General features: G+C 36.9%; 1 protein-coding gene across 3 annotated transcripts in view; it reads left to right on the top strand.

Annotated features, from left to right (window-relative positions):
• The window catches only part of SUPT3H (SPT3 homolog, SAGA and STAGA complex component), a 255112-nt gene that overhangs the window by 124518 nt on the left and 110407 nt on the right, over nucleotides 1-20187 (top strand). For 2 of the 3 annotated variants that reach the window (XM_063153131.1, XM_063153132.1), the window contains exon 3: nucleotides 1893-1977. The exons of the other annotated variant lie outside the window; for it this stretch is intronic. In XM_063153131.1, the coding sequence (XP_063009201.1) occupies nucleotides 1893-1977 (85 nt within the window). The remainder of the gene's footprint in view (nucleotides 1-1892; nucleotides 1978-20187) is intronic. 3 annotated transcript variants of the gene reach the window in all.

Below are 20187 nucleotides of genomic sequence, written 5' to 3' on the forward strand. Positions count from 1 at the left end.
TGAAGCCTTAAACAGAAAGCCTTTAAAAAAATAGACCAGCAGTTAAGAATGAACAGTATATTATATTTGTAAGAACTCTTCTGTTTGATTTTATATGCCCTGTGTGATTAAAACCAACTATTAATTGTCATTTTCATTTACTTACAAACCTTATGTTAAAAAAATGGAAAAAAAAAATTTAGCTTTATCCTGTGTGAGCACTCTTTTGGAATCTCTGATGGTTTAAATACTGTTTAATCTTCCAATCTACTATGATAATAAATATTTCTCTCTATATGTATTTCCTATATCATATCCATGTATTTGCAGTTTATAAGATATTTAACAGTCTCTGGGTACATTGCTGTACTGTCCTTATAGTCCTAGGAAGTGCCTGACATTCTAATCCAGGTGCATATGCAGCTCTGCATAATGGAGTAAAAATATTTGAGTTGTGCTCATTTTAGAAATGTAAAGCGTGTTATAAAACATAACTGTGTCTCTGAGATGCTGATAGTCCCAACAGGAGAGACAAATTATAGGGGACAAATACAGAGTGTGATTTCCTTATGTTATGACCAGTGCTGTACAGTGGATTATGCTCAGATTTTGCCTGAGTAGCTCTTGTTGGGCTCTTACACGTATCAGGCTGAGATTTATTTATTTATTTATTTATTAGAATTTGGAATGCTGCTTGCTGAACACTGGAAATAATTTCATTCTTAGATAAAGGAAAAGAACCCTATTATAGAGCTCTTTCGTTGTTTATAGATAAAATAGTGTTTTACTATATTGCAAGGTAGACTAATACTTTTGTGACAAAATAATTTATTTATTCAGTCACCTATAAAGATTTGAGTCTTGCTCGTAAATAAAATGTCACTCTTTTTATAAGAATATATAGTGTTATTGTTGGCCTGTGCTATTTAATTTACAATGAATATATTTTACTGTGCAAGTTTTTGTATTCTAAAAACTCAACTTTAAGAGGAGAGAAAGTGTTTTATTCTCAGGAATGTTCTGAGGAAATACTAAACAGCATAGGAATTGTCTTTCTCTAGAATGATGTAAGACTGGTGTTTCTTAGAGAAGAAGAAATAGCAGAAAAAGAAGTATGAGAAAAGTAGGAAGAGGAAAAACTGCCTTCCAAAGTCCATTGTCACAATTCCTCATTTTATTCTCCTTGCTGGCCTCACCTTGGCTTTTGTTTGTGATGTTACATGAACACTATAATCTCTTTATGACCTCCTGCCATTTCATGTTGCAGTGTAGACTTTTAGGAGTCTGACATATATTATTATGTGAGACTAAACAAAAATGTTTACTCTTCATTTGTTTTTTCCACATCTTAGCACCAGCATTTAGATTTGGCTAAAAAAGCTGTTGGCATTTTACCTTTTCAAATCGTTATTTGGTAATTCTGTAAGTAAAGGGAGCTTCAAAATCAGAGTTAGTAGTGCACATGCTGCAGTTTTGCTTGCTGTTTCTCACAGAATTATAGAATTATAGAATTTGTTGGGTTGGAAAGGCCATTAAAGATCATCCAGAGAAGTGTGTGAAGAGAGGTTGTCAGTGGAGTCTGAGGCAATAATCTTGTCATTCATTGTTACAGGTTTTCTGCTGTTTTTTATTGATGAGGGGTGTACAAAAATGTTCCTACAAACTGGATTTTCCTGTTTCCTCAGTCTTTCAGTACATGCTTTAGTGTACATCCTACAGCTCTTTTGTTCCACTAATCCCATGATTTTGGTTTATAATCCTCGCACCAGCCTGAGTGATCCATTTCCATACATACAGGTGTATTAACCATATTGTTATTATTCATATTTTCTTCTTTTTATCTTTCAGGAGACCAGTACTTCTTTTCTCTTTAACTAATTTCCATAACCTTGCAATAAACATCTTTGTTTCAGGTTTTCCCTGGGAGATGCTCGCAGGCCACTCCATGAAACTGCAATTCTGGTGGAAGACATTGTTCACACTCAGCTGATAAATTTGGTAAGAACATAACTGCCAAAATAGCCTGCACTCTAAAATTCCTTCAATCCACATGATATTTTTGTGAGCTAATGGCTAATAACAGATTGTCCAGGGTTTAGGAACAAATAAAACACAGAAACTGAGGATGATGCTCTGGTCTCAGCGATCTGTAGAACCAGATATGCAACCCCACCTAACCCTGGGAAAAAAGCTGATGGGATTTTGTTAAAAAAAACTTTAGATTGTTAGAAGAAATGGCTATTCTTCTAAAGGCTGCCTTGCTGTCTTTTTTTAAAAACTTGTGTTCTATTATTTGTGTTAATGCATTATTTTCTTAGGATTTATGTCTTAATATTCCTTCCATCAGATGTTTTGATTTCTGTCAAAAAATCTGCCAAAATATGGAATATTTTAATATATTGAAAGCCAATGAAAGTGTTACACAAATGAGGTTGTTTTGAATCGCATCTGTCACAAACAACTATAAATTTGAACCGCTCTATATTTTAGTAAGTAAATCTCCTCTTAAGAAATAAATCATGCTATTTTACACCATGGCATGAATTTGCTATCTGACAAATGACTATACCTTTGTATAGAAAGGTATAATCTGATATACCACCTGTGATTTCATAAAAAGTGTGATTTTCTTATCATAGCCCTTAAAAGACATGTAGATGTGGCACTGAGGGACAGGGTTTACTGGTCTTGGCAGTGCTGGGTTAATGGTTTGACTTGATAATCTCAGAGGTCTTTTCCAACCTTAATGATTCTGTGATTGGAATGAAATTACCAGCACGTGTGGGAATGGACATTATATGGAACTAATGTATATAGATTATACTAATACATATTATAACTAATATTTACATCTGGTGAGTCCTTGGATAAGCTAGAGCTTTGAGCTGCAAGTTCCTACACCTCTTCTTTATAATGAGCCCTTTCAGCAATGACAAGGCTTTTTAAGTTTCAAGGTAGATTCTGGTACTACATTTAACTAGATTTAAACACTTCTGTAAAATGATGAAATTCAGAATGGGATACAGCACATATTATAAATATTTATGTGTGTATAAAAATACATTTTATATATATTTCTACATATTCATGAATATAAGACATTTATGTTTTTAATAGAAATATACTAAAATCAGACTTCCCCTTGCCCACTGTGTGCCTGCAACAGGTGTTTTCCTTCAGCTTTGCACCTAATCCAGCAGCCGTTCAGTAGTTTCCTGCATCTCAGCAAATGCCTTGGCATCCCTTTCAGCTCCAGGCTCTTTCTTTCTGCTTGTACTTCTACAGGCCAACAGTGTGTCCCTGTCTCCACAGTCTCCTGGCATCTTTGTGGATTCTTTCCTTATTACACTCTGCTTGGGCTGTCCGGAACATGCCCCGTGGCTCCTTGGAGGGGACAACGTCTCTCCCCTCGCTGTAGGTTTCCCGCTGGTTAAACACTCTGTGCTGGGCATGTATTTGTAGTTCTTATTCCAGCTTTAGCTCTGACAAAGTAACATTTTCTCTTTGTTAATGACCCCTGTAATTTATGCAAACTGGTGGCTGCGGCTTCGCTCTTCTCTCAGCAGTAACAGGCTGGAGTCTGGGCTGTTCTGTCCTGCTGAGCTGAGCTGAGCTGAGCTTTACCAAACCCTGCAGCTGAGAAAGTGCAACCTGTGGCCATGTGGTCTTTGCACTTTAATCAAAGCCGGGGAACTTACTCGGGGGCTGCATGTGACCCAGGGTTAACCCTGCGTGGGGTGCAGGAGCTTGTAGGATTTCCTGACAGAAGGAAGAATGGGAATGGAGCGGCAGATAAACAGCTTTTCTAACCTTTCCCCTCCCAGCCCAAGACAGCACTTTATTCCTGAGGAAGTGAAAGTATCTTTAATAGCTCATTGCTTTGACCTCTGACATTCACATGCCGGAACTCTTAAATCAGTAGCGTTTTACATGCCCCAGGCTTCTGATAGGGAATTTTGCACATTTGTCATCCTCAATTGCACATCCTTATTGAGCTTCTGTGCAGTTATGTGAATTTTTCACTTTACTTGTAGGTGTTTTTGCTGGTATTTACCCAGTACTAGAAAAATGCTATTTTTATAAATGAAGCTGACTGCAGAAGTAAATTTATTGCTTACCACCTGGATTTTGTCATATTGCTCATGTTAATGGACTACGCAGTTCTCACTATGTAATTTAATGATTTCTTGTTTAATTCATGTCCATTTTTCCATCCATAATACAGGTATAAAGCGAAACGGTAGAAATTACTTTTATACCTGCAATAAACTGGCATGTTGCACACATCTTTCATAGTAAGCATTTGTAAGAAGAGCTTGTTCTTGTTGATTAAGTCCAGGTTTGAGCCTCTGCATTAAAAAATAAGTTTCCAGCATGATTACCTTTGATTGGTTAACTTCTGATATCTTGCAGCTTTATAGTTCCAGCTTCCTATTTTCAGAGTTGATCTGAACTCTATTAAATCAAGGTCTGGTTTGGGCAGATTTATACAGTCACTGCTTCAAACCACTGTGCGCTTCATGAGGTCCGGCTGCTGTAGCAGATGAGTGCACTAACAAGGCAAATTCCTGGAAAGCAGAGTTTTAAGAGTCTTCATCACATTTTATGATCCATTCTTGGGTGTATTTTGCATAACATGCACACTGCTTTGCATAAAGGAAAATTCTACTAAAAGTATATAGCAATGTATAGGAGGAAATGAGCATCTCCAGAGGAAGATTCATTTCATCCTAAAATTACTATCTGAGTTGAATGGGTTTGTATCTACCTAGGAATTTGTATTCTCAGCTGACTAAGAAATTAATCCTTTGACAGCTGGCTTAGGTTTGAATATCTAGGAGACAGGCATGAAAGGTGAGAGATAAATTTCATTATATTTGTGTCATGAGTTTGAATTTTTTATGCTTATATTGTAATTATTAAACCTTTTGTTTTTTATATATCAAGCAACAGAAAATCATAAAGCCCCTACACTAGAAAGTTCTGTACATTTTTTGGTCAAGCACAATGTATTTGATAAGCACAATGAATTTAAGTTTTAATTTGAAATCAAGTTCACTGTTGACTAATAGTATTTGGTAACAGATCTAAATGTTCATTTATAGGTAACTGTTTAAGGAATTTATAGATGCCTTCATGTTACCCTTAAACTGTACTTCTTTATGTGGGCTATGACTAGAGGTTCCAATCAAAGCTGTATTTTCTTTATGGTTAGGCATAAGTAATACAAGGAAAGTTGTGCCTGCAAAAACAGTTCAACAGGGAGTGCAAAAGGTGTTAATCAGAAGGGGACAAGCCTTTAAATTTTACTGACCATTTGAAGTGGAAAAAGACCTCTTCTGTTTCATTCTTCCATCATATCTGGTACAATCTTCACGTGCACTAAAAAGTTTTTGAAGCATCATCTTCTGCAATAACTTATTCATATCTGTTTAAACCCTTAGAAAGGAAACTTGAAGATCCTCCTTTAGGACAAATGTATATTATTCAGCACTTTGTGTAAAAAAATAAAACCAAAACCAAGTCTGTAATTAAGAGGAATGGAATAGGAATTTTTGCTCATCATTAAACTACTGTTTAGAGGTTTGCCACCAAGATAGCCTAAATTTTGCACATATGCAGATATAAAACAGTTTGGAAATTGTTTTATATAATATTTATGAAAAAGTCCATCTTCACCTTCACCGTCTCTCTCCAAAATTTTTATTATTCTGGGCTGATTCATAAGAAAATGTAATATTATTAGTCTAATACTAAAAGTGAAATATTATTAGTATCTTCTCTTGATAGGGCCATAGCTCCTTGTTCATGCTTCAGATGTCACATTCAAAGGAAAGTGGACAATAAGATCACTATGCACTAGCTAAATCAGAAGAGCTGGTAAGGAAGTACTTTCCTTCTGCTGACAATGTATTAGCTGGGTGTTTGTTATCAGAATGAAATACCAACAGTTTATCCTCTAGGCACACTATGGCAGGGGTAGTACAGGCACCTGTTTTCACAGAGTTTGCTTATTCAGTGTAGCACTAGATTTAAAGTTCAGTCCTTTACATTTTGTTTCAGAGATAGCAAATAGCTTTTTGGAAGAGATTAGATTTGTTTTTAAAAAATGGAAGCTATTTTAGCAGTAGGACAGAGTTCAACAAAGGAATAGGTAAATTACACACATGCACACCAAAAAATGCAGGTGAGTAACCCTGTCTGTTCCTGAAAGAGTGGTTGTCAGAAGCATGCCAACAGAACATCACAATAGCCTTGGACTGCATCCTTTAAATGTTTTATCTGCTGTAATTCTTTGTAATGTGTGATAAGGCCTTATGACGATGGTCATGAATGGTAAAATTCATGTTAATAGAATTGTGGTTTGCTCCTTGTCATCCAGTGTGTGTCTGCTGGAAGGTGGACTCTGTTCTCTCCAATTGATGTCAAATGATTGAAGTCAGACAAACTTGGCTGCCTTTTTTTAGAGTTCAGTAGTGTCAACTTAAAGGAACTTCAATTGCCCAAAATCATATTGTACGTGATACTTTTTGGAATTTCTTTTGTCATTTACTTTTATCTTCCTATGGTTTTTAATTTCATACAACTTGTGCTGATACCTAAAGCTATTAATATTCCACTCTTTCTTTCTGTTTAGGAACATGATTTGGGTCCTGAGTTATATATATGTATAAATGAACATACGCATGGATAATTTTTTTGTTGTTGTTTTTACTATTTGAAATAAATTTTCTCTTATACACACAACATTTAATTCAGAATCTGTCTTTTGGTATCAACCAAAACACAAAGCACAGGTCAGCAGGTGAATAGTCCATACTGGCATATGCAGATTATATTAAAATGAAGCAGTAATTCATAGGTAGAAAAGTTAGAGTGAGAGGCAGAGATTCAGCAGTGTGCCTGAGTCCTGAGTAGATCTGTGGTAAATCCATCCTGTGGAATAAATGGCTTTTTATAGTGAGTTTAATAAAGATTGGGTAGTCATTTGCCACTTTTCCTAGGAGAAGGAATGGTGAAAGTACAAGACAAGCATAAGTTTACTGATACAAAATACAGTTATTTATCATAAGCAGTGTGAATTTTATGTTTTCAAAGGGCTGTATATTTTCTGGATCGTGGTGTACTTTCTTCTCTTCCTAGCCGTATTCCTGCAGCTGTTACTCTTTTATTGCAGTTTAAAACAAAAGAAGAAGGGAAAACTCACCTTCACTTGCCCTTCCAGAGAAAACGACTATGACAATGGGAGAGGCTAATAGGAAGAATGAGATTTAAACAGAGGCAAGGATAAAGCTTTCTTGGTCCTTTACAGGTTTTTTGCTTGTAGAGGTTCTTGGATTTTTAAAATTAAATCACAGTTGTTATTTGTTCACAAACTGGATCAGTCACTTTAATATATGTAACCTCACACAGCTCCAGGTTTATTTACTACATTTTGGAACTGTTCGACTTGTAACCTTTATATAAATAATTGTAACATTTTTGATGTTGCTTTTAAGAAGGAAAGAATTGAAATCAGTTCCTTCATGGGCAGGAATTGCCCACTGATATCCCAAAGTTACGTGGAACTGTCACTTACACCACCCCAGCAACAGGAAAAGTCCTTGTTTTATGAATCTGTTTTAAAACAGTTATAAAGTTTCCTGTGCAGGACATTAATTAAAGGGGTTATCAAAATAAGACAAACTAATATAATTTGTGATTGTGCAAAATAAAGGAAGTCGAGGGTACCATAGGGACCTAATGAATCACAGGATGGAAACAATCTTCTGGCTAACTAAACATTCAGACTTTGTACTAAGTCACAGGGTGGATGTACAGCCCAGCAAGCTGGAACATGCTGTGTGTTTACATGGATGGGATAAAGGGAGTTCACAAAAACCATCTGGGAGAAATCCTTCCCCTAATCATTCTATTCCTACTGCAGAGTTGAACAAACAACATGCATACATTGGCAGCAAATGCATGGCACACCTGCCCTGTAGAAATCAAACTGGAAAATAAGTCTGTAGTATAAAAATTTCACTGGGTACCAGCCCTGTGAGTTTGTCTGCATTTCCCCATGTAGGATGGAAAAGGAGAGATGGGGCTTTATATCTAGCAAGTGGTTAATTGTTCCCTGTGCAATTGCAGCATTTAAATGTGGTCAGTATTTAGATTCATATGATAGATTTATATGGTAATGTATATGAAAATACGTGTCCTGAGTTTTCTACTTTGTAGAATGTTTTCAAACATTGTCTGCCCCTTGCTCACCAGATTCAGATCTATTCTCAAGGACGGAATTTACTTCAGGAGATGATTCAGGAGTCCCAGTTAGGGGTTCTGGGCTCTCTCTCTGCTTTCTCTTGAGACTGAGAATTCAGTGACTTGGTCAGATTTTTTCTTTTCCCATGGATCTCTGTGCAGGGTCAGCATGTGCTCTAAAACAGGGCTGCTGCTTTTTGCCTGGTTATCTAGAGATGCTGCTCAGCATCCAGTGGTGATGAACTTCACTGACCTTACAAGTGGAAAGAGATATTGTTATTAAAACCCTAAATTATCAAACAAGGGAATGAATAATTATACCTACAAAGTTGTACTAGCATGTTCAATAGTGGAGAAAAAGATCCAAAGCATTGACTAGATTTAATGGAAAACAAAAAGTCATCAGTGCTTAAAGATTGTATTGTAACACATAAAATATAAAGACTGAAGGTAGTGCAGGCAGCAATAATCCTAGTATTTCCTGGCTTTCTGTATCAGACTGGGCCTTTAATAACAATGTCATGGATTTATGTGCACTGTAAATGTATAGGAATATATTTCTCTATATTTACATGGTTGTTTTTACCACCCTTCACACATCAAATTCCTGTTCAGGCTGTTGGGCTAGAGGAATGAAGTAGGTATGAAATTTCACTCATGGGGGCTTTGGAATCTGTGGCATTCCTAAATATATATGTACTCAATTCCCTTGGCTTCTGGGGCTCTTATGAAACAGTTGATAAGCTGAACCCAGCCCATGTTTCCAAAACACAGATACATATTTTATTTAATTTTTATGTAAAATTTTAGGAGAATAGAAGAGATTAACAGCTGTTGAGGCCTTGGATGAGCTGAGGTGAGCAGGGACAGTCAGTGTACAGATGCAGTGTTCAGGGTCTTTGCCTACTTCTGTTGATGTCACTTACTAACAATTCAAGAATTTAAGAATTTAAGAGTAATCATTAGATTTGTATTGCTCAATATGGTGAACTCTGGTAAATCAATATTCTGATTATGATTTTGAGGAACATAATTAGATTCCAAGCTCCAGAAACCAAATGGAAAGTTGATGTTCAGGGTTTCATTCTTTCTTTAACTTCTTAGTATGGTATAAATGGAATATTATATGAAAATGTGTGTAAAGTCCATCCTGCACACAAAGACAAATCTTGCCTAGTATTCTGATTCTGACAGAAATTAGTACATTAAATGAAAAGCATCAGGAATTTATCAATGGTAAAATATAAAAGTAAACAAATATGACAAACATGTTTTTCTAAAGCTGAGGTAGTCACATCAGATCATCTTTTGTGTCACAAGAGATAAATGGGCATTTCAAGCATGTGATTCTTCATGTCCTAACATAGTTATATAAAATTCTGGCCATGAATTTAAAATCTGGGCTTCTTAAGTGAAGTGAGAGACATCTCACCTCTGTGACTTCAGGCATTAGCTGTATTTCTGTTATATCAGATATGTAGTTTTTAATTGATTCTGAGGGGAAATAAAAAGAAAAAAGCAAGCAACCTGTAAACTTTTAGTTGTGAAGGACACAAACTGATTTATGGATATCTGTGGTGGAAGAAGAGTAATGAAAACTCTTCATGTCTTGAAGTGTAACTCATAAACCTTAAAGGTCATCTCAGAGTGGTTAACAGAGCAAATTAATTGTAATTTTTAGATCACCTTATCTGATTTGAAGCAAACCTGATAGTTTCAGAATAACATTTTTTGGGAAGATTGGCTTGTTAACAGTGTTACGGAGTTACAAGGAAATGTGGTCACAGCTGCTTCTGGTTTCTTAGCTAATCCACCTGATTGGAAACAACAGGTTTTTGATATTTTTCCATTTCTTACACTGACACCTAGTGTTCAGAGGTCCTGTGTTTCTAATACCGCACTTGGTTATTAATAGACAGCTGTTGATACCAAAGTTCTCCACCTTTTCCAACATCTTCCAGTTCTGTTCTTCTGCAAAAGGAAACAGTAGCTGAAGGCAAAGGTGTTACCATCATTCAAAACAATTTTATTTTGGAAATACAAATAGTGAGCAAGTACTGCAAAACTTGGCAGAAGCTATTTTACTTCTTGAAGCGCTGCAAAATCTGTTTTCTTAAAATTTAAGTGCTTTAGTTTTGGCAAATGCAGCCCTTTTGTGTCTGTAAGTGTCACTGGCCAAGAAAAACAGCGATAAAAGCAGAAACCCTTAGATCAGTATTTATTTAATTGTGGGAGATGTCGATGCTTTTTATTTCTGTGTTCTTTTATCTTCAAGCCACAAGTTCTACCTGATAGGAGTGTTGATGGCTGCACAGTCCTTGAGTAGACAGAAAATAACTTACACACAAAAACTTGCACAAACAGTCTTTTATCTCAGACTTGCAAATAAACGGAGCAAAGCAAGTATGGGCTGTAACCCATTCCTGACAAAGATGACAACAGAGTAAAATTAACTCTCTGCTTTACCTGAGATTTTGTTTTATGTTGGCAGAAGAACTTTCCATTGTGTAAAGTAATATATTAGGAATTTTGTACAACTGTATCCAAAAGTGTAAATTATTTTTTTTTACTCATGTGTTCCATAGAAAAATGAAAGCTATACAGGCACAGAAAATGCACATTAAACTTCACTTTAATTTGAGGGTTCTTCCCTTTTTGGTTTTAAGACTTTTCTGGTAAATGCACCAAAAAGTCACCTTTTCAGTGGCTCACCGTTCTCACAGTAAAGAATTTATTTCCAGTACCTAATCTAAACCCATCTCTTTCCATTTAAAGCCATTCCCTCTTGTCCTGTCACTATGTCCCCAGGCTGCCCATTTTGTTATATCTTGGGTAAAGGCATTGTACCTCTGTGAGGGAACATGGCATAGGAGGTACTTCAATAAATTATTGGTTATCAGTTGTTGATATTCCTGTGAATCAGAGTCTGCTTATTGGAGAAATAATGAGTGTCAATAGAGAGAAATGGTACTTGTATGATAATATTTATTTGGCTTCTCTCAGGCATTTAAATGTGAGGGTGGTGAGGCCCTGGCACAGGTTGTCCAGAGAAGCTGTGGGTGTCCCACCCCTGGAAGTGTCCAAGGCCAGGCTGGACAGGGCTTGGAGCCACCTGGCATGGTCAAAGGTTTCCCTGCCCATGGCAAGGTGTTGGAACTGGGTGATCTTTAAGGCCCTTTCCAACCCAAACCAATTATGGTTTCTGTGATTTATTTCAGGGTGAGGTGAATTTGGACCCAGAAGGGTGATTTTTGTCTAGTGAGTATAAATTATGCCTTGGGTGACCAGCTCAGATGTAGATTTCTCAGATGTTTAGTCAGAGCTCCCAACTGAGAGAGAACTCCCCCAAGGCAGAAGTCTTAAAGCAATGCAAGAGGAAAGGAGGTAAACAGGAATTTCTCTGATGGCAGAAGATGTTAACAAAGTTAAAAGCAGTAGAAATGTCAGAGAAAATAAAGACATACTTCAGGCCCAGGTTTCTGGCTAGCAAGAGACACACAGTGTCCCCAAAATTAACAGTTTTAAGGGATGGGATTTCTGAAAAGTCACCTTGGAGCTGATCCAAGACAGAGTTAGAAGTCTGTGCATTAGCTGAAAACTTCATAGTATATGTTTTTTAATAGATGAAGAGAAAGAAACAAATCAGAAAAGATTTGGGGCTGGATTGAGATACAGTTTCTTTAAAGGAGAGGATAGACTGAGGTCATCTCTACATAGTGAGGGAAAGTACCAGAGAGCAAAGAAAAATTGAAAACTCAGTGGGCAGGATATGATGCAGCTTCTGTGGTGGGTCAGAGTTGGGAAAAAGGCCAAATATTTATGACAAGAGAAGGGGTTTAGGAACAAAAACTAAGAGCTGCTTTGTGGGAATGCTTATTTTCTCTCCTGTAGCAGAAGAATTATCGAGCTTGAAGTGGAACCCAGGTTGTGAATAAGGAATGCAAAGCCTGAGATGCAGCAAGGGGTTGTTTAAAGTAGTGGGATAAAAGAAGATGAAAACAACCTTGTAGTGGAAAAGAATTTGGAAGAGCTTCCCATGACACTTTCTCAAAATGTTCAGTAGCAAGAGAATGGGAATAATTGAAATAAGAGGCAGAGGAGTTTGAAAGAGAAGCTGTGGCTGGTGCATTGGAGCTTGCAGAAGGTCTGATCTGGAGAATGAGTTTGGGAAGTAGCTTTACAGGACATTAAGTGCTGATGACAGAGAAGTCATCAAGAAGTAGTAAATGGAGTGAGAATCAGCAGATGTGTTACTTCCAAATTGAATTTCAGATGAGGCCAGAGAAACTTAAGTGGATAATGATGGAACAGGTGGAATGAGGCTGTTGTGTCTGTGTGTAAAGGAGAGCACAAGATGGGGAAGAAAGGGAAGAGACAGATTCTACATTTTCGGAAAGAATTAATGGTAACACAGAAAGTCTTGTGACAAATGCTTCTTCTGTGGACAGTATCATACACATGGGGATGTGAATGCTGGCATTTCTGCACCATAACAAACAAGCAAACATATATCTTATATATATATCAATAATAAGCATTTCTATAGTGACACACAGCCTGATGCCAGTATATCAACTTCAATATGCTCAGCAGATATTGTTAGTAACAACCATTCTCACAATACTCAGCAATTACTTTTTTATCATCTCTAATTCTTGAATGTGTTTTTAGGTTGTTTACCATTTTTTGTCTTTGATGATCTTGTGCCAACATCAGCGTTCCAAATTTGGGAATAAAAATGGATCACTTTACTGATGCAAAATGAAAGTACAAAGAAGACAAAGTGGATTTTCCTCAAGTAATGAAACAAATTAATGACAGAGCTGAAAAAAATTGACTGGTTGTAGCAAGAGGGAAGCTGTGCAAAGCTATTTTATATTGACGGTCCATGTCTCAGCCAATTGGATTTTTATTTGACAGTCCAAAGGTGTAATAACTTTTATTGTAAGAGGAAGAAAAATACATAAAGGCTAATATATAATGGAGGACCTACTAGGGATATGCATAAATGCATATCCTGTTCCTTGTGTATACAAGCTTAATTGTGTCTCTTTTAATTTTGCTGTTTGATTCAACAGGGTTGTCAGGTAATCGTCCTATTGAAAGTACAGAGGAGGATAAAATTTCAAATACCTTTGTTAATCTCTTTTGGCTGTTAAAAGAAAAGATTTATTGGTATCAAATTTTATTGCATTCTTAGAATTTAGGGATTGATTGGCTGCTAGTTTAGCTTACTTGTCTCTTCCAGTTAGAAACACAAACACAGCAGAAGAAAGACATCGCATTGAAGCTGACGTGCAACAAGTGAGTGAAAGTTCACTTGGCTTTTCCTCTCAGCACCAGGTGCAAAAGTTGGCTAAAAGTGCTGTGGCAGGCAGTTATTTGAAAGCAGTTTCTGGTTTAGTGTTTTATCAAGCCCAGGAGTGAAATATTCTGCAACTACTGCAGTTTCACAAAGCTGCTTTTTAAGGTAGAACTCCGAATTGTTTCACTAATTAAAATGGCCCAGTACAAACATTAATCACACAGTAACCATTAATGGGAGGGGTTTGGGGATTTGTGGAGGGCTATGGATGATATTTTAATAGTGTGGATCATTTCTTTTTTAATACACAATACACTTGCAATCTCTAACTGTAGCAAAGGTTCTTGAAGTCTTGAGGAGTATATGTGAGTTTCTGCATCCCCTCTTATAAATGCTAGAAGAGGCGTATTCATTTCTAGTGTAAAACAATTTAACAGTGTCCCAGTTAGTGACTTGACTAAATAGGATAGTTTTTTCTTGAATAGCTGCCCCCTTGCCACCTTATATATGCTTTAAAATACTTGTTCTCTAAACTGCAACTTTCTCAGAGTGAAAGGTGGAGGCTCAACGATGACATAAGCTCCAGAAGTGTAAAATTCAAGTGGTTTGCATGTGGGATTGCCAAATAACACGAGTTGGTTTGTTTTCATTTTATTACACCGATACTCCTCCCCAGATGTCTTGGATTTCTGTGGTACCCTCCTTGCTTTAGATTCTTGCTCCTTGTAACTAACCATTTTTATTAGTCATCCCACTAACACACAGCATTTTTACTCAGCACCTGTTTTCTTCAAAGCCCTTTGTAATAATAACTGGTTAATCCTCACATTGGTTCTGAATTTCACTGTCATTCCTGCTCACAGGTCAAAAGTGAGCTTGATGACATCCCAAAAATTGTGTAATGGCTCTGACACCTCTGTTAGGACTCTGCCTGTTCTGTGTCCCCACTAACCAGGCTGATCCTTGGCCTCTCCACACACTGAGTTTGTGGCATGCCAGTTATAAATTGAGCATTTCCTTTTGGTTAATGACACATTTTTTTACCCTGATTGCTCTGGAATTCCATTCTGAACTGTGGAAGAACTATGCTGGAAGGAGCCTCAAGAGGTCATCTGAGCCATATCTCTGATCTCAAACTAATTTTGGCCTTTGTTCAGGAAAGCTCTTAAATATATACATATAAATGGGTGTGTATCCATGTATATATATACAATTACTTATTAAATTAAGCCCCATTTTTGAAGAATTATGGGTAACTGCCTAATTCAAGTTTGATGCAAACTACCAGAAGTTGCTTTAAAACACTTGCACAGAATATCATAATTGATAGTGCTGTGGGAAGTAAAACAAAGTGATTTATACTGGAAAGGGCAACTTTTGTTAAATCTAGTGCTGTGCCTTCTGGAAGTATTGCTTTCTTTGTTCTTACCTTCCTTTTTTCCTTTCTTCTATTAGTTTTTCCTATTTTTTATGGACCTGTAGCAAAAAAATCCATTCATACCCAAGTAAGGTGGTGATTTTGCTGCTATAATAAACCCTCAGCTAGTTTGACTGTTCTTGGCCTGTCCATCTGAGAGCTACAACTTTATGGAAACAGAATGAAATAAAGTGTTCTCTAATATGTCACAAATCATAGTTAAAACTGGAAATCCAGTCTGACACTGTGGTCTTGATTTGTATGGTTTGCCTACCCCTTTTTGTTTCTGCAAGGCAATGTATGTATTTGAAGGCTGGAGCTCCAGCCAGGATTTTCAGTCTTAACTGTGAATTTCCTTCCTTTAACAGGTTTAAAGCAAGCCTTTCAGATTGCTCCAGTATAGCTTTTAGGACTTGAATTTCCTTTGTGTTCATTTTGGGCCTTTTCCAGTATTTATCCATACATTTGAAACTCCTTCAAATCTGTGAGTATGGGAGCAGTTACAATAGGAGGTGGTGGCATTTCTATTATATTCCTGGTAGACTTGATTCAAATGCTGCCTGATTTTCAGCTCAAGTACTGCAAGCCTAAAATTCAGACTCTTGCTCAAGCATTGCAGGGTTCGTGTGCAGCTCAGAGATCTCTGTAATTACTGTGTTTGGCTGGAAAATAAAAATTCCATTTCCTTGAAAAATTTAGAGGTTTCAACATTTGCTTTATTTTTTCATCAGAACAAAACTAAAAGCTTATTTTTTGAAAGTGTAAAAATCTGCTGAGATGAAGAGGAATCTTGTCTAGCTGGTAGTCCTGTGTATAGGACAACAGACTTGGAGAGGAGAGACCAATATTCAAGTTTCTGCTTGCTGGAAGAATGTAAAGTTGAACCTGAGTGTTCCTCATGCTGAGTGAGTGCCATGAAATAAGACTGTTGAATACATCTTTTGATGTTATTATTTTTCTATATGATCACTGCAAAAGTGCTCAGTACTTACATGCAAAATTGTTTATTTCAAGGGATATTATTTTCCCAATAGAAAGAAAAACCTATTTTTGAGGTTCTGTCCAGCATTCATGATTAAAGTATTAATATATTTCACATGTGCATTTAATCCAAAATAATCCTTAATAGTGACTATTTGTGGTTAAAAAATTCAGCTTAAATTTTATAAATCTATTGCTTCAGCTATAGCTGCAGGGTCTCATAAAAGCTTGACTGTTTTTGTTTATTCATTTTTAATGGTAATTAATTCATATTAGTGGTGAACTTCATTATTTACAAAAAGTGATTTTAAATGTTTTGCAGGTTTAGCTCTGTTACTTTATTATAATACAGCACCAAACGTGGCCAAGTGAACAAATTCAACATTAGATATATTCATCTATAATCTGATTTAGTGATGGATTTTTTTTTCCAGAGATCCCTTCTAACTCAAACCATTCTGTGATTCAGTGAATTTAATTCTGAAGGGAAAAACAAATGTTCTTTATTAAAAAAAAAGAAACACCCAAACTTTCAAGACAGTGGACTTGTTGCATTACTGCTACACATTTGCATCTTTTGTCACAATTCTCTGCTATATCGTTTCACAGAATCCTAGAACATCCTGAGTTGGAAGGGACCCACAAGGGTCATGAAGATCCAACTCCGGGTGGGTTTGTGGCATCCAATTAAAAAATTATGTCAATCTTCCCTGTTAGAATGAAGTCAGTATTGTAAACTTTATTCTTTCCTATACGTTCTTATGAAGAGAAGGCACTTTCTTTAATTTCAGAAACAAATACTGTTTTCCTCCAAATTCCAATTGCAGTTCCTAAACTTCCTATCTATTTTGATATCTGTAAAAATGTTCATACCAATTGAATTTTTGAGACTATTACTGTCCACATTGCATGCTTTGTTTGTGTGTCATTTGCTGTCTCTCAGCGTGGACTCTCAACCCGGTGTGACAATGTCCTTTTTTCGTGACTGTATGGTGGCAAACACTGCAGTTTCATGACGCACCTGTGTCAGTAGCATATAGCTGTGTGCTAGAAATAACAAAAAACCAGAATAGATATATACCAAAAATAAATAATTAAGTGAAAAGGGGACTGACTGTATAATTTAATGTCTCTGAGGATAATAGAATTTCAAGTTAAGGACCTCAAATGACTCTATGCTCTCGTTGGGATGTTTTGGCATAACTATGGTCTAGTAAAACTAAGCTGTCAAAGCTGCTTCAGACTCTGTCTTGCAGGACTTTATATGTTTGAATCAGCAGGTCAGGATCATGGAAGTGAAAGGTTTACACCTCACCATTATCCATTTTGTGTGTAAAATTTGTGTTCTTGCAATCATGAAAATGTGCAAACACCTCTTCTGGGGAGCGGGATTGGGATATTCTTTGTTCATAGACCTAATTAGTTATTTTGCTCCTCCTTGCAGCTACAGGGTCTGCAGCCCTTTTTGCCCATTCACACAAGTGATGGGTAGGAGTTATGTCTGACTGGATTTCCATCTCAAGTTGTTCTTCATGACATAATTTTGGGGGTGTTTTTTGGAGGTGGTGGGTTTTTTTTTATGAGCCGTTAGGCCCTCCAGCAGTTAACTTAACAAAGACTTAATGTTATACAGAAGTTGTAGCTCTAGTGGATTTCTGGAGGATGGTTAAGGCAGAGTTTGCATTTCATATTCTGAGGGAAATGTAGTGCCGTTCCGCCGCCGTATGCCGTGCGTTTCATTAGCGCTGGAGACAGCAGGAGGCTATTTTGTGGAAATGTTTCTGTCACTGTCAGTAGAAACATGCCTGTCTGGTTGAAATATGGTCTGTGTCTTGCCAGTTCCCTGCTTCTAAGCAATTGCAGTAGGAGGATGTTAATCTTAACCTGTCACAAGCCATTTAAAATCCAAATTTTTATTAAACTTCCAAATGCTTCAGTAATACAAGTATAGGAGACAGGGCTGCGTTCATACACAAGAGTTGCTGCCCTTCTCAGGGGCAGGAAACACTTTAATTAGTGTTTATTAGTGCTTAATAGTTAGATGTGCTGGAACTCCCAGCCAGGCTCTGCCAAGGGATGTGATCCCTCTAAGGCAGGCAGGAGTCAGCTCTGGAGCACTGGATTGGGGATCTCATTTCTGTTTTGCTGACTGTAGACCAGGAATTTCATGCACTGAAGGAAGGGATCTATAGCATATTTGTTGTAGATATCCACATCTTTCTGCAGCCACCCTGAACACAGCTGCACTTACAGTGATGCCAGGATCATTTTTGGGAAGATCTGATTGCCTGATGGAAAATATAGTTTCTTATGTCCTTGGCTGTTCTTTGGAAATGTATGTGTGTCAGAGGATTTCAGAGGATTTTCCTGTGCTTTTTATTTTTTTTTCTGTGCAAGCCTGGACTGATGGTTATATGTGTGTTTGGTGGGTGGGCAGTTGAAAAAAATATAAAAATATTTGGAATTAGATACTTTATGTCCTAGTTGACAAGAGAGGGTGTGCATCTACGTGGAATTTGAGGAATCTGCCTTGATTCCCACCATGTTATACTTGAGAGCTCCTTTAATCTTTATGGGTGTGGGCTAAGTCCTTACACTGGATAAATGATGGTCCCTGCCTGAGCTGTCTCTCTGGAGGGCTGAAGGAAGATTTTGTTTCCTTCCTTTGCTCAGATCACAAGAGAAAAGGGCTACAGGGTGCACTCCTGCAAGCATCCCTGGAGTTCTCAGGAATTTCAGGGCTTTTCCCTTTCTAAGTCAGTAGTACCTGGACGAAGCATTGAGGTGATGATCAGTAGATGCATCAAGTGGTCTAACACAACAATAATCTAATCACTGTGATGCCTCAGCTGGAGACCTCTTCTCTCAGTCACTGCGGTTAACTCATGAGAGAAGAATGAATTTAAGGAGCTGGGATATTTTGGTTTTCCCTGCCAACCAGCATCCAGGCAAGGGAAGCTCATTCCTTGTTGCCAAGAAAGACTTGCTTGCACCATTCATTGCAGGAGTGTCTTCCTGATGAGATTGGTGTATCCAGAGAAAATTCAGTATAAGATAGGACTGCAGGAATATTCTAGAGACCCAACAGCTGGGAAGTTGCACAATTTAACCAAAGGAAGAAGTTAAGAATTAAGATGCTATCACTACTGTATGTAGTATTTGCTAGAGCCCAGCAATCAACATAAAGCTGTCTGAACCCAAGACGTTTTTATGCTGTATGTTTTGGGAGTTTTCCACAAGAAGTACTTCAGGCAAGCTGGAAAAGATGTGTCATGGCACTGAATCCAAAATGACATTAGAAATGCTTTGCCAAGATGCTTTTTCTTCACAGCATATCCCTTATGTTATTCCTTATTCCTTGTGTTAGTGAGCACGATGTTCAGGGAAAACATCCCATCTGGAGAGCATTACCTGTAGGATGTGCAGCTTGTATGTATCTTCTGGAGGTTAGCTCTAATGTTAAACAAAGGAAGCTGATTAGAAACATCTGTAAAACATTTCCATAGTTCAGATTTTATACAGTGGGTATTGAATTACCTTGCACATGACTGCATGTCTGAACTAAAAATAATAAGGTAAATCTTTTCCTTTTATTAAAATTAGTATAATATTAATTTTATAGTTAAACTACATTTAACTGTTTCCCTCCTTGGCACTAGAATTTAATGCTGCTGACATCACTATGTATTTTACATGCCACTGAGAAATAATTGTTCATTTATTGATGCAGTATGCTACAATAAATACATTTTTAGGTGCAGTCAAAATATAAACATTAGATTGAAATACATTTTCTTATGTAAAAGTGTGGCATTTATTGAATGCTAAAGGAGAGACTTGCCAGCTAAATGTGTAATGTTTCTGACTATTAAATATATTATGTGAAATAGTTATATAGAATATATAAAATTATTGTAGTACTGCCCACTTAGGTATTATGCTGATTTATGAATTTAGTTAGAGTCCCTAGTAAATACCAAAATTGCTGATTCTAGGTCAGTATTTATTAGGTTGGTAAATTTTATGGAGAGGAAGGATTTGTGCATCCCAGAACTGACAGAGAAAGGTGTTGTTTATGCAGTTAGAGTGAGAATGCAATTGTAATTTCAGAGCTGAGCTGAAAAAGGTCGTCTAGTTTCTTCATATTCTAAATTACTTTCTAAAATAGCTTATAAAGCCATACACATAACAATAGTAAATATTATTTAAAGATCTAAGAGTCTAATACGCAAGATTTACTGTTCAATATCATAAGCAA

This window comes from Melospiza melodia, chromosome 3, assembly GCF_035770615.1.
Source record: "Melospiza melodia melodia isolate bMelMel2 chromosome 3, bMelMel2.pri, whole genome shotgun sequence".
NCBI lineage: Eukaryota > Metazoa > Chordata > Aves > Passeriformes > Passerellidae > Melospiza > Melospiza melodia.